At 37.2% G+C, this 15,808-nt stretch overlaps 1 protein-coding gene across 3 annotated transcripts in view; it reads left to right on the forward strand.

Annotated features, from left to right (window-relative positions):
* CADPS2 (calcium dependent secretion activator 2) overlaps window positions 1-14,121 on the forward strand; it is a 528,567-nt gene extending 514,446 nt beyond the window's left edge. For all 3 annotated transcript variants that reach the window (XM_040644062.1, XM_040644063.1, XM_040644064.1), the window contains 2 exons: window positions 7,914-8,018; window positions 13,162-14,121. In XM_040644062.1, the coding sequence (XP_040499996.1) occupies window positions 7,914-8,018; window positions 13,162-13,332 (276 nt within the window). In that variant the 3' untranslated portion in view covers window positions 13,333-14,121. The remainder of the gene's footprint in view (window positions 1-7,913; window positions 8,019-13,161) is intronic.
* Window positions 14,122-15,808: the final 1,687 nt, after the last annotated feature.

Below are 15,808 nucleotides of genomic sequence, written 5' to 3' on the forward strand. Positions count from 1 at the left end.
CAGGGAAAGAGCCCTAGAATAGAATGACAGAGGTACTTACCTGCTTGATAATCATGAATAATAAAGAACAGTATAGATTTTATTTTATTTTAAAGATTTGTTTATTTTTGAGAGGCCGCACTCAAGTGAGGGCAGGGGGGGAGCAGACTCCCTGCTGAGCACAGAGCCTCACACAGGGCTCCACCGGATCCCAGGACCCTGAGATCATGACCTGAGCCGAAACCAAGAGTCAGGCGCTCAACTGACTGAGCTATGGTGCCCCTAGCATAGCAGTAACTTTAATGTCTTTGTGTAATATAGGAAAAGAGAGGCTAGTTTAATGTTATTTTCAGGACATTTTGGAATGAAGAGAATTTTGCATGAATGAAATAGTAGCCGAAAAGAGCTCGTACAACTCCCAGTTTATGGAACTTATCCTGTTATGTAACTTTTTCTATTTTATAACTGAAGAGAATCTAATTCACCTAGCAATATCTCGGTATTTATACATTTTTTGTCAGTTATTTGTTTGTTTGTTTGTTAGTTTTAAGTAATCTCTACACCCAGTGTGGAGCTCAAACGCACAACTCTGAGGTCAAGAGTCAGATGTTCTACTGACTGAACCAGCCAGGTGCCCCTACATTTTTTTAAAAGAGACAGTGTGGGAGCAGAAGTATTGAACTTCAAGAATAGGAAAGTTTTTTCAGCGTTCAACAAACAGAGTAGGTGCCTACTATCCTACTGTATGTCAGTCCTCCCGTGTTACTAGCACTTTCTACATTTTCTTAACAGACATCAACGTGCTCATAGACTGTCCTTCGCAGGCTTCCTGATAGAGGTAGAAAGTGAAAACCACCCTGAGTATGAGGTTGTCGAACACGGAAAAAGAAAGACATGAATCAAACTCTCCTCTGTTCTATGTTTAAAAAAAAAAGATGAAGAAAGCTGTATCTATAGATCGAGCCCCCTTATGAATGAACCAAGGATTTCTTTCGCACCTTGCATTTTTTTGTTACAGTAGGGAAAAAACCCTTCCCAGGATTCCTAAGCATTAAAGTGTATAACGCTTTGAAACATCTTAAGAATGGGGGGCACCTGGCCAGCTCAATAGCACTTGGGACTCTTGATCTTAGGGTCATAAGTTTGAGCCCCACGTTGGGCATAGAGATTACTTAAAAAAAAAAAAATCTTAAGAATAGGACATGTTCGGGAATGGCATAACACAAGAGCCATTAGGCTGGTTATCCTAACAGGGAGTGTGGTTCTTGAAAGAATTTATTTACATTACATATTATTAGGTTTACAAATATCTTTGGTCTTTGGAAATGTAGATTGTTTTAACTTGCAAGAAAATGTGGTAGACTTCTTTGAAACAATTAATAAGCACTTCCTGTTTACTTCACAGTCCTGTGTTATAACGACAATCAGGAACCCCCAAGAATAGTGGAGATTGATTTCTTAGTTGTCTGCTGAAAGTGGGGAACTACCCTTAAAGAATCAGAGATTTTATTGACCAAACAGACTGGTTTCTAGAAGGAAATGGAATAACCTAACAGTTGTGAGTACAGACTCTGAAGCATAGATATAAGATATAAATTATGTCTTATAAATAAGATATAAGATATAAATGGCACTTATACTTAGTGTATAAGCCTGAATAACACGCTTAATCTAAACTCAATTTTCCACCCACATATACTCAGTTTCCACATATGCAACATGGGAATAATAATAGCCATCTCATGAAGGTCGTTGTAAGAATAATTTTATTTTATTTAAAGATTTTATTTATTTAAGAAAGGGAGAGAGAGCAAGAGAGAGAACACAACGGAACATGACCTGAGCCAAAGGCAGACACTTAACCAACTGAGCCACCCAGGTGTCCCTGGTTGTTGTAAGAATTAAATGAAATTTTAACTGATGCACTTAAATTTCCCAGGGAAGACTTAACAAATATAAAAGATGCCTCTGTAATCAGAATCCATAAAAATAACAGACATGAATAACTGCACCTAACAGTTCATTAGAAATCTCATTCATTCCTCATGACACCTGATTGTTCCATTTTTAAAATTTGTTTGTGCTTCATTAAAAGGTCAGATGAGGGTACCTGGTGGCTCAGTCGGTTAAGCGTCTGCCTTCAGCTCAGGTCATGATCCCTGGGGTCCTGGGATCCAGCAAGGAGTCGGGCTTCCTGATCCGTGGGGAGTCTGCTTCCCCTTCTCCCTCTGCCTGCCACTCCCCCTGCTTGTGCTCTCTCTCTCTGTCAAATAAATAAACAAAATATTTTTTTTTAAAGGACCAAAATGAGTAAGTTAAAAACAGACAAAATAGGTGATAGAAAGTTCTGGAACTCTAGACTTGCTTTTTTTTCTTTTAAGAATAAAGCTGTATTTAAGTGCCATGTAAAAGGGAAAAGGTGTGATAGATTGGCTTTTTCCTTGCCGTTCATTCTTACAAGAATCACAAGCTGTTTTGGTTCTATTCGTGCCCTTTATTCTGATAATCAAATCTAATATAGTGTTTCTGGAGAACATCAGAATTTTATTTAAAAGCTAGATTTACATAATCCATCCTTCATATGACAGAGGAGAAAACTGAGACATAGAGGAAGCTATGACAGGCTCAAGCAGGCAAATAGCAGCATAAAAGGTGTCGGCCGTTCTGCCCTCTCAGCTTCTGTGTTGATGTGCTTCTCCTCCGGTGTGTGGACAGCCAGCCCTCAGCCGCCATGTTCAGAGGCAGGTCTCCATCTTTCCCTCATGAACGGCTCTGGCTCTCGCTGGGAATGTTGATAGGTGTAGGTTGGGTTGAATACGTCCTATATCTTTCATCATAATAGACTGGTTTCAGTTTTCCTGAAATGTAGCCCTTACTCCTATTCCAACCCAACAAAAAATTCACACTTAAAACTTCATAGTCGCTTGTGTTGCAGGAGTCTGTGTAATGGAAACAAATAGCATCCCTTCAGTGAGATGCCTCATGTTGGGGGGTGGGGGATGTTGGTGTTACTGTTTCAAATTTACCATTAATATAAAATTTGCGTTTTAGTGTTTGGAAATGGAAAGTGACTGGCCGGGAATTTAGTTATATGAATAGATGCACTGTTGACAAAAGGAACATGCGAGGTACAATGAAGCATTTATATTTATCTTTTAATGTACTGGTGAGACTGTAGGGCATTCATGTTTCTAAATAGTTTGTTGCTCTCCAAAGCGACAAAATGATCCTCAAGAATGGCTTATATTTATCAAACTTATCAAAACCTTCAGCATTTTAAAAATGTTATTCTTTTATTCAATTCAGCTTAGCATTTGAAAGGTACAATTTACTAGGATGACATTTTCTAGATGGTATTTCACTTCAACTTGGTGACTCAACACTTACAAAACAGACAGGTTCCCTTGAAATAAATGAAGAAATGCATACATACTGTGGAAATGTAGCCATTCGAGCTCTTAGTGCACTAAAAAGTGTTGGCTTGTTTTTTGTTTTGTTTTGTTTTTTTCTGTTGTTCACCTATGGAGTTGAGCATAGCTGGAGAAGAATGAAAATATATCAACTAGTTGTACCAATTCGTAATCAATAAAAAGCTAAACACTTAAGCAGAAAATTTATCACAGATTTGTTCCTAGCAAAGCAGCTCTGTCCGCCTTGCCATCATCATCAGAAGCCACATTCTGACAGAAATCATTTGCTTGAAGCAGCCGTGATATATAAACCCTATGTGGTCTCGTGATTCAGATTTAGGAATATCAGCCACAGAGGGTCTAAAGGCATTGTGCATTAGTATGTATTGAGACCTCATTCCAGGTGGCCAGCAGCTGGACTTTTTAAAAATAAAATTCCCAAAATAAATGCGAAGTGCTTGTTGCCAGGCAGTGTTATATTTAATTGAATCATCCTCAACAACGTTATAAATTAGGCAGAAAAGGGAGTTGTGCATATTTAATATATTTGTTTTATATTTCCCCTAGTCAACGGAATAATGAAATTCCTTAACTACTTCTCTTTAACTTGCATGAAGAAAGCACGGTATGTTGCTAAATCTCTTTTCAGCAGCACCGCGGAGAAACAACTTTAATCCTTGTTAGAAAATTGCCGAGTCTGGGACTGACAAAGAGCTCATGCTTGTCCCATTGTTAGTGCTCCCCGGCCCCAAGAGCAGAGCCCTTTACAGCTGCGTGGATCCCGCCCGGCTCAGCTGCACTATTTAGGAGAGGACGTTTGTCAATTTCTATTGACAATGGAGAGAGTTTTTCAGGGCCTGTAGCAGTGCTGACACAGTTGGGGATCAATGCCAGCCATTCAGACTGCACCCTCTTTCATTGCTTTGGTTTGTTAATTCAAGACTAAAGGTCCACTGAGGGGGTTCAGGGTGTTTAAGAAAGCTGATGAACTGTTTAAGAAAGCTGATGAACTACAAGCGTTTATAGCCCTGGTGTGGCAATTTCCATAGTCAGTGGCAGCTCCTGGCACTGAGGGAGTTGTGTCCTTGTTGACCCTCTTGTTATTAAAAATGCACAAGTGCTGCGCTTCTCAATATTTCAACACTCTTTCATTGTCAATACCACCTTCTGAGCCCTTCAGCTTGTTGCTTGCTCTAAAGATCTTCTTAGATTGGGTTTGAAAACTTCACCTTAAACACTAGATTAGACTGATGTTCTGTTTTCCGTGCTCCTGTTGATTTGTTGAACCTTCCCAGGGCTGGAAAGCAAGTAGCAGCTTGATGGGGAGACGGGCTGCTAATATGATTTACCAGTCTACAGTCATGCACAATAAGTGTGAATAAATACAGGGGTCTCACAGAGTCAACCCTAGCCTTTCCTTTTCTTTTATTTTTGCTTTAAAAGAAATATCTCAAGAAAATGAAGTGAGTAATGCATGCCCTTACAGGAGTTGAATGAACCACAAGAAGAAAAGAAAAAAAAACATATTTTTTGTTAAAGTGGTAGGCTGCTGTCATGGATTGATGCAGAAAAAAAAATGTAGAATATACACTTACTGCTTTATTGCTAAGTAGACCAAAGCAAAGAATGAAGCAGTAATGCCATACCCACGACTTCGTGCAAACGGCAGCACCCCTTCCCTGTCATCCCCCGAGGGGAAACAGTGCATAGCCAACCAAATTGTTTTATAAAATTAACTTCTCCAAAATGAAAGGACATTTGCTAACATCCAGTCTTTACTGCACATTCACCCTTTTCAAATGTTTTTTTTTTTCTTTGTGTTAGGGGGGTTGGTTTTGTTGGGGGTGGGGGAAAATGAAGCTAACCTACCTTTGAGTTTTGTGTCAAGATGAAACAAACCGGGACCTCCCCTATTCCAGCACCCAAAAGAGGAACATCTCAATTCCAGCACCAGACATAGGGAAGGGCTGGAGATTTCTGCTTGGTGATTTTGTTTGTTTGCTTAATTGTTTGGAGTGTGTGTGTCTCTTTCACCATATACAAGAAGGAAGCGGGCCTAGTGGGCTTTTTGTTGTCGTTAGCCCGTTAGCAGCAACATAAACTCGGAGCTAAGTGCTGCTTTCTCTTAATTATTTGATGTAGCTGAAAATCTTCAAAATGCTTTGACTTGGGAACCAAAAAGTATGCATTTTTATCTGAAAAGAATGATTTGTCTTATAGAATTTTCCTTATCGAGTAATTGGTTACCTTTAAAACGAAGATGATGGTAAAGTAGCCGAACCTTTTTACTTTACAGTGGTTCTCTTTTCTTCTCTGTTTTTTTAGTTAACGTCCAATCATTTTATTCCCAACTTATCTCTAAAATCACAATTTTGACTTTGTGTTAAAGAAGTGCAATTAACAATAAATTTCTGTGTTACATTAGATGTCCTTTTGATTATCACTTAATCGTAAGTATCATTGATGTGTAATGGGAAAATGAGTTAATTTTAAATTGTGTAAGGATTTCTTAAAAACATAAAGGTACATATAGAGAAATTTTAAGAAAGTGTTTTCATTTCCCTTAAATTCATACAACTTACCATAGGTATAGTAACTTTACAGTCTAGCAGATTAACTAGGATGTTATGCTAGACTTCATATATCATATTTTGTTCCTCCGATTAAAAAAAAATCTCTTCCAGAAGGACTATAATTTAAGAGTCATAACTATTATGACTACATTTTAGCTTTCAAATTATCTAGAGACTGGTGTAGGGATGAGAGTCTTAATTTAGTATCTCATATTCCCTATCACCACTTCCTGAGAGTGTTTACCTGGATTAAAATAGAACTCAAGAAGTTGAGGCTATAAATAGTTTGAAATAAGGAAGTATCGGATTTAAATACTATTGGAAATTACTGTGTCAGCTGAAGTACTGAATTCATCAGTGGTTTATTTTTTTAAGAATTTAGGGGTGTATCTTATTTTTGTAAAACTTATTTCTGATGCTTTTCTAATGTCTGGAAAATTAAAAAACAATCATTAGGAAAGAGCAAAATCAGGTACCTGAATAACGTGTTTTTTTAGATCATAGCCTATCTCACATTTTAAAAACCTGAAATTTTCATTCATCCCTGTGCTATCATAACATTTAGCAAAACAGATATTCATTTTAATTAGCTTATCTCATTTTAAGCATGTATGTTCAGTGTACTAACAGATTAATAGAAATAAGTCTGAGAAATGTGAAACTGATTCATGTTTAATTTATGCTTAAAATACCATTTCTTATACTAGATTTTATCAGAACAATGTTAATAAATACAAGTCCAGATGAATTTCAGACTTACTTGTATCAAGTAAGATTTCTCTTAGCAATTGAATTTACTACATCATTATGGAAGAAAAGTATTTTTTAAGAGCTTTTTCCCGTGTTTGAAAACCTAAGCACACATGCCGCACACGGACGTGATCTGTGGTATCACTGTATTTCTGTATACAAACAAGACCCAAAATCCCTTCTCTTTCAAAAACTCTCCTCATTGCATAAGTGCCGAATGAACTTTGCTATTTCTCATGGTTATCTGAATGAGTAGCATTATTATTTTTACAGTACTTTACAGTATTACTTAAACTTAGCCCTAGCATAAGGTGAATCCCTTAAAATGTTACCACTAGTGGTAGATTGCCCTCTAAAAAAACACACAAAAAAACAAAAAGTCTTCTTTTACTATACTCCTGGACATTACATAGGAGCAGGAAATTACATTAGAGAAGAATTTTGATATTCCCCTCCAGAGAGTGGTGATAAAGGGGAAAAAATACGAACCCTCCAAAAACACTAGCAAAATGAAACAAATTCTGTCATGATTTAGTCAACTGACCTCTTCTTTTGATTCTTGTAGACACAGCAATTCCATCCTGATAAAATTCCCTCCTAGGGTCCCAAACTTCTATTTTAGGTGGTTTTAAAACATCTTGACAAATACTTCACAACCAGTAGATAAGAGTGTGACTGAGGATCCCTAGCTGGGGAGCCGTGCAATGCTTTACCATCGCTTTTGTAAAATGTTATTTCCAGGTATTGACTGCATGTGTCATGACATAACGCATCTACTCTGATTTTTACATAACGTACAGGCTAATAAGAAATTTCCCTTCAAAAATAATTCACCTGCTTTTTCCTGCTGTTTGGGAGCCTGTTCAGTCCCATAACATGTATTTAGTGCCCATTGTTACCTACAGGTTACAAAGCAGGCCGCTAGGCTGCAAGCGCAGGAACACAGTTTCCCATGAATATGTTACAGCTGAAAGACTCATGTTAATTCATGTAGAGAACAGCCTAGGTCAACTTAGCAGATTTTCTAGCAAAACATGCAATTCTGTTAACAGGAAATTATAGCATTATTGACTTCAAGTGCTGATCTGTGGTCATTCCAGAGTGTGTCATTACCCCCTCATTACCCAATCTGTTACATGAATACTGCAGAGGCTGTTTTCTGTTTTGTTCTCCTTCCCTCCGCCCCCATCCTTCTTTCCAGCAATGGTACAGCAGCTCCATGAAAGTCATTTGTGTCTGGCTGGCTGATAGATTAGACCTTCAGCTTCATATTTACCAACTGAAGACGCTCATCAAGATTGTGAAGGTAAACAGACTGTGTTGAGACGCGAACTGCCCACCAAGCTATCAAGAATAATGGCTAGATACTGACATACAGAAGAATCGTGTTTGACGTAACTGAGCGGATATAAGTACTTTAAAGACATCACTCTCGGCAATGATAGGCTACTGTTCACTTACACTTTCAGTCTGATTATTACGTCAATTTTAATCTTTTCTGCCCTAATAAAATATATTTTATCAAGTAATCACCTTTTAAGATAATACACATAAAGCCTTGAGCACATTTACCTGATTGTAAGAGGTCCACAGTAATTTGGTATTAATTTTCTTGATTACACAAATGTTTTCTTCTCATACATTTCCGTTGTATTTATTAGGATCACATATCATTATGAGGGCTTTTGAACTGTAATTGCCCACAGCGTAAGGAGAGTCTCCACTATTTTTTTGTATCCTAACACGAAAGTCACACTGTCACTGCCTGACTCCTTTGGAAGCACGCCCCATCTCACACTTACGTAAAAGATGATCAGGTTGAGTGTTGGGGACCATCCCAGACCACCAACAGATGTCACGTGACTTAAGCAAGGCCATTTTGACTTTTGCTCTTCAAGACAAAGGGTTAACAGTATATGTATTATATTTAGTGAGTAAGGGCTTTAAAATCATATATTTATTTCACATGATTTTTCACACTTTGTGAATTCTAGTGGGAACACAAAATTTGCCACAAGTATAACTTTTTCTTAAAATTGAGACAAATCCTACCTTATGCCTAAAAATGTAACTCTAAGCTATTGAGAATCAGCTGTTCTTTTAAAAAGATGACCTTCACTTCCATTTTAGTGTCATTTATTAAATGGGATATATATACCATATATACAGATCTAGATCGACATAGATAATTATGTGGGCATATATGTTTATATTTATGTGTATGTATGTGCATATATGACATACACACACATATACTCAGTGGTTCTTAGTGTCATTCCTGACCTATCATTATCAGCATCACTGGGAACTTGTCAGGCATGCAAATTATTGGGCCCCACCCCAGACCTACTGAATCAGAAAATCTGAAACTCTGAATGGGGCCCAGCAATCTATATATTAACAAGCCCACCAGGTAATTCTGATGTTAACGTTTGAGAAGAACTGTTATATCACAGTTTTATCCACATTAAAATATTTTCCATCATTCTCTAGGTTCCTACAGTCTAATTAGAATACATGTTCTTCTGTGCCATAGCCACACAGATTATCACAAATCAGAAGAACCATAAATAGGAAAGTTCCATTCTAAAGTGAGAAATCAGCAAATCTACTGGAACATAAAATACCAGACCTATCATCTCCCGGTAATAGTAATCATGATTAGTCATAAATAACACGTAAAATTATAGCCACCCACTAATTTTTAATACTACTAAACATACTACATTTTAATGGACAAAGTATCTTTGGTCCAGAGCCCGTCTTACTAGGTGTTAATTTATTTTACAAAGAAACTGAAAGCACACTATGATACATTCATATTTGCCTTCATTTCTGCAATGTTTCTTCCTTGTTTCTATAAATGTGACTTGGGGAGCTTTCCAGTGAAGTTTGTTTTTCATAAAAGAAAATCCAGATTATCTGTGTATACCTTCTAAATATATGTGTATGTTAAGGTTGCAGTCTGTATGTACTGTGACTAATACTGGGATTAGCTGCTTATTACCCTTACAATCAGCTGTGTTTTCAAGTTAATATCTATTGCATTCAAGATGTCTGAAAGGACCTATTCAGCTGATTGGTATTCATTGATAGATTAAGTTCTGTGTTTTCAGAATAAAAGTCTCTGTTGTTTAGTAGCCCATCATTTGTTTCTTTGAAAGTTATTCCTCTTCTTATATTCACATGTCATTAGAGATCAAGCAGCACTGACTATTTTAGCAGAATAAAATGGTAATGTCGTGAATTATACGGTGACATTTCCATTGTATTCTAAGTGAATCAATTTCTTATTTTAACATAGTCTTCGTTATGGGCTACCAATAGTCAAGACTGACAAATATAAATATAAATTTCACGAATATGTTTGACTTTCCATGCTTTGTTTTTCACAAGCAGGCCCCCAGACTCAGCCAGTGCTTTCTTTGGCCAATACATTTAATCAAATTGTAGAGCTTTATTTAGTAATTAAAAATTATTTTCATAGTGAAAATCAGGATGAATTAATAATTTAATGTTTTAATTGTTCCTTTTCCTACTTTGAATATAAACAGACTTTAACCAATTTCATACATAGATTCATAATTCTTCAGAACCTATGTAGTTATATTTATAATGATCATTTTTCAGTGAATTTAAGAAGCTATTAAAAAGCAATGCATACGATTGTGAAGGTCCCCGAGTAGGCTTTCCTTCCATCCACATCACCTAGAGTAAGCCTGCATGTTACCACAGAGTATAACGCATTCTACCCAGGAGCCAACTCTGGTATTCTGGTCCTTACTATTCACAGGTATAGTCTTTCTTCTGTGCCCATTGGAGACGTCTGTGCCCACAAATGCCTTCAAGATGTATGTCATAGCCAACTTTGCCCCACAAACACACTTTGATATGAATTGGTTCATTCATGTTGCTCACTAAGAAAAAACAAATTCCCCTAAGAGTTTCACGAAGAGTTTAGGACTAAGAAATTACTCGCAGGGTTTTAACGTCAGAATGATTTATCGAGGAAGGGAGAAAAATAGAATCCTCAAAAAATCAAAATGGCTGATGGATTTGCGTTCTCCCTGGTGGCCAGATGACACTGAAAAGCAGTTAACATAAATCAGCTGCCTCGTACTAAGAGAAGAGAAGACAAGTGAGCAGCCCCCGGTGGCAGGCCCCTGTCTTAAATAAGACCTAGCAGAACTTCGTTGGCAACCACAGAGGATGTCCAAGAGTCAATCACATTTTATGAATTCTAAAAAGAGAGGGAGGGATAGCAGGGATACCTGTCCTGCAGCTCCCCTAACAGCTTATTGCCTGGTGATAAGGAAGTAGAGCCTTAATTACATATAAATTAGAAAGCTTTCGGGACTGCAAATCCACAATACAAATCTGTCCTCACCAACATACCGACAATAAGCTAAGTCTAAGGGAAGTCAATTCTAATAAAATAAGAAAGTAGGACTCACAATCTCAGTATATAATTGTCAGCGGAACAGTCATACTTCATGTCCGATGCATTATCTGTACGTGAATATTTTGTGTGCTTAATATGCTTTTAAATGAACTATGAAACAGTTACAGGCTTGCACGCAAATCTGTGGTTATAACACTACATATATGTTACCAGATTTTCTGGACAAAACTTATCTTTCAGGGCTATTTCTATAGGTTTTGATGCAAATTACCGTAAGTTTTGGTGTAAAAGAGTACCACCTTAGTAATAATAAGATTAACAGCTTAGAGAATATGAGGATGGTGGGGTGTAGGTGTCTTAAAATATTAAAATGTAAGTGAAAAAATAGTTTTGATCATTTAAGGAAAAAAGTCTCTGAATTAAATTTTTATTTGCTATTAAGATACTGATGTCCGATACTGTATAGTATTTCTCACAGTTCAGTTTATTTTTGGTGGACTTTGGTGGTGGACTTTTCAAATATGAAGTTTATTTATAATAAGTGATTATCCAAATGAAAAAAAAAATTATTCACCCTCCATACATGCTTTTGGCATATCACCTCTGAAACCTGGAGTGATACTGGGGGCATAAGTCAGAGTAAAGAAGACAGGAAGATAAAATGTGAAAATACCAATGGTCCCACAATCTTATCATGATTTTACTCCTTCCCTGAAGTCTGTTTGTAAGCCAGGTGTGTATATCAAGGGGATTAAGATGCCATTCATCATCAGCTTTTCCTACCTCAGACAAATAAGTACCTTCAATTCAACTCCATGAATATTAAAAGTTTCCTTCTATATAATTATGTTGAGGGAAATCAGGCATCCCTTAATGCTAATTTTCAGCCACTGGTGTTACAGTATTGGGCCAGGAAGTACAACATTCCTTCTTATTTGACTTTTTTTTACTATTAAGTAAAAGGCAAATTTAAAAAGTGCCCGCTAGAAATCATTTAGAACAAAACAGTGTCACATTGATAGATTCTGATACTTGAGGGCCAGTCCGATGACATCTCAATGCTTACTATTCTAAATCTTACCTAGGACAGTAAACAAAAATCTTAAAAGATAGTTAGCGTTAGAAAACACCTTAGAAGTGCCTCCATACAATGGGATATCTTCATTTAAAAATCAATAATAAAATACTAGTCTTGTTTGGCTGGAGAAAAATCATATCTGAGGAAAATTGCACTTAAGGGGATAAGTGAAATCAGGATAGCTTTACAGGTTATGTGTCTTCTGTGCCACAGAGCCCAGCATTCTGTTGTTCTTGTCATTGTTCTTAAGAATCACTACATAAATGCTAACATGGTGTTTGTTCTAGTTTTGACATATAATACGTAAAACTATACTTTTCACAGAAAATAAGAATACATGTTTTATTAGCCCATCTATAGAAGCTTTATGCCGGAATTTGACATTTCACATTCCTAGGGGATTTCAAAAGGAAAGGGCAGAATTCATACAGACTTTTAGGTGTACACAAATTTTTACCTGATGGTATAATAATAAACATTATAATTCAGAAATACTGAAAATGCAAATTTCTTTTACTGATAGTAGGAGTAATTCTTTCCCTCCACACCTCCTCCCAAAAGCTAATGCTCTTTACAAAATGTATTTTTCGGTTTAAAGGAACTGAAAAACCAAAAATTCCTTCATATTAAAAATGTATATCAGTGCATATCATTTCAACTTTGTTACAAGTCATTCAAATAGTAAAGTCTGTGCAAACAGGAATATTTTGGAGAAAAGCTCATTTGTCATCTGTCAACATTTTGATCTATTCAGAGTGGTTCTAGTTTGAAACGCAGTATCCAAAGTCTCGTTTCATTTTCCTCCCCAGAAATACACCAATAAGTGCATTGACACAGGCAGCTAGAATTGGAATCCATTAGTGAATTGTCCAAGGTCATTTCTGAAATGCCAGCTGAGGATATATACATACTGACATCCATGCACACAGTCTACAAGTTACCTAAGCAGATTCTCTCTTCTTCCTCCAGAAAACGTATAGGGACTTCCGACTGCAGGGTGTGTTAGAAGGCACGCTGAACAGTAAGACCTATGATACTCTGCACAGACGGTTAACGGTAGAGGAGGCTACAGCCTCTGTCTCAGAAGGAGGAGGACTTCAGGGCATCACCATGAAAGACAGTGATGAAGAAGAAGGCTGATAACCGCTGGCGCTGTAGGAGGAAGGAGGATGTTGACCTTGTTTATTTTGTACCCTGTCTTTGTAATTACACTGATTGTCTGGACCAAATAAAAATGCTTGTATTCGCTCCACTTTGTAAAGAGTCGACCTGGAAGTAGAGTTGAAGGGGAAAATGCCAAGGTTTTTGGGTTTTTGTTTTTCAGATCAGCCTCTTCTGTGTAGCTTGACCTAAAATGAGCTTTGGCTTTGTGATTGGAACATGATTTTTTGGTTTTTTAGAAGCTTTGACTTTTTCTTCTGTAATTACATCAAAGTAGTGTCCTCTGTGTGAAATGAGCTTTGCATTTCTCATAGTATGACATTGTGAGAAGAAGCCACTTTGGATCACTGTGCCAGCTCTATTGTACCCTTGTTAAAATGCTGTGTATATAATAGTTTATCATTTATGTGTCAGGTGTCTTTTTTTTTCATAGTTAATTTGCCATTGTTGTGATGTGTGTAAAAACTTTAACCTCGGTTCTTAGTACTCTGAATTCATCTGCAGGCTGAAAGGACTGCCAAACCAAATATAGACTAGATCCTCCATCAGCTTGCGTCTTGTTCTATTCTGAACATATCTTTCAAGTTTAAAAAAAAAAAGATCCCAAAGTGTAAGGTAGTAAATGTGCTACCACAACATACCGCCCTCTCCTACTTCCCAGTGTACCAGCTTGCAGGCAATAAAAATCTATTTGGTCAAAACAAGTTCTGTATTTATTAGACTTCTATAAATTAAATGCAGTAAAAAATGTTTGCAGTATTACAAACATCCCAAGGATATGGCTCTGTGTTTTTGTTTCTTTTTTGTTTTGTTTACAATCAAATGAGTCAAAGATATTAACGCTGCTTTGCATCTGATAGGCACACACACTTGTTAAAAGAATAAGTTATTACGATGGCATATTTCCATAGCAAAGGTAATGTTGACTACATACTCATATGTATTATTAACATTAGCAATTAGCGTTAACTAATAATTAGTAATACTAGGAGTGCTAGTGATTTAGCAGTTGACATATTGGTTAACAGTTATTTCTTCCCCCACAGTACTTTCTTGCTATAATTTTCAAAGACAGTAGTATTACACTTTATAATTTCTCTATGAATTTTAATTTTTGTATTTTTTCCCTAAGATGTCCTGGCATATTGTGCTACTACATTCTTTCATAAGTAATTTTTAAATGAGGTAAGTTAATGCAAAATAACTGGAGGTATCACTGAATTTGTGTAAACTCTAGTTCTGGAGTTTTGGAAGTGAACAACTTCTTAGACCTCCAAATTCATTCTCTTGTGGTGTTATGAATGGTGCCTCATTAGCTGGACTAGTCCACAAAAGTCCATTTGATGTAGTTATTATATGATACTGGTTTGGGCTCAAATCTGGGTCCTAGGGGTAAGACCTCCTGTGATACAAGATAAACATGAAAGGAGATATCTTCCCCGCTCCTGGTTTAGAGACTAACTCTTCCAGTTCAGTGTTGTGGGAAGGCAATTTGTCCTGAATGCTCTCTTTCCCTCTCTCCGCCCTCACATCCAATAGCATCCTGTCTTCAGGCCGCCAGGTGTCCAGTCTTGCTACCCTAAACTCAGTGGTACCCTCCTCGTGCTTGCATGCTTGCTGCTGCACAGCTCAAATGGCTGTGTGCTCAGAAATCACCCACCCTTGTTTCCCCCTAAATGTCTGTGTCGTTGATACAGTTCATCCCTGAGTATTTGCCCATATTGTCCTAAAGTGTGAAGGATGAATGACTGATGAGCTCCCCCCTCCCTTAGCCATACATATAGATACTTGAGGAAATACCTAGCTAATCCAATTCAGATATGCCCGGGAAAGCACTTGGGGTCAGGAGGGTCTTGCTGCTGATCTGAGCTAGTTCCCCTGCTTACTGGCCCTCTTTGCTGGTCAGCCTCCTGTAGTTTCTCTCCAGATTTGAATGTTCTCTGCTCCTTCCCTTCTGTAACTAGCTCTATTCCCCAGTCCAACCTCCAGTGGCTTCCACAGGGAGGACAGAGCCAAAGGTAGGTAGTGGAGCTGCTCACAGGTTTATGGTGACTTTGTGGACTAACCTTTGAGCCACAGAAAGGTGTGTGAAGAGAAATTTATAAAGTAACTGAAAAAGAATGAAAAGTCATTTTTGGGTTTTTGCCCAGAAATTCTCTTCAACATAACTGCAAATTGCTTGAAATGACTTAATAATTGTTCATTGGTGTGTGTAACTGTTAGGGTGAATGCCCAAGCATCTGTCTATTAAAAGAAGCCAAGTACTGTTATTTTTGAAATATTATTTCATTAAAAGGGATGTAATTGAAAGCCTAACAAATCTTACAAAATTTTTTAAATGAAAAATCATTTTTAACTCAAAAGAAAGAGCTCTACCCTCCTAAATGGTTTGGGGGAAGGCCCAAAAAGTGCATTCTTTGGGCAGTTTAGGAACTGTTGCAGGAGAAAATAATTA

This window comes from Ursus maritimus, unplaced genomic scaffold (assembly GCF_017311325.1).
Source record: "Ursus maritimus isolate PB19 unplaced genomic scaffold, ASM1731132v1 scaffold_3, whole genome shotgun sequence".
NCBI lineage: Eukaryota > Metazoa > Chordata > Mammalia > Carnivora > Ursidae > Ursus > Ursus maritimus.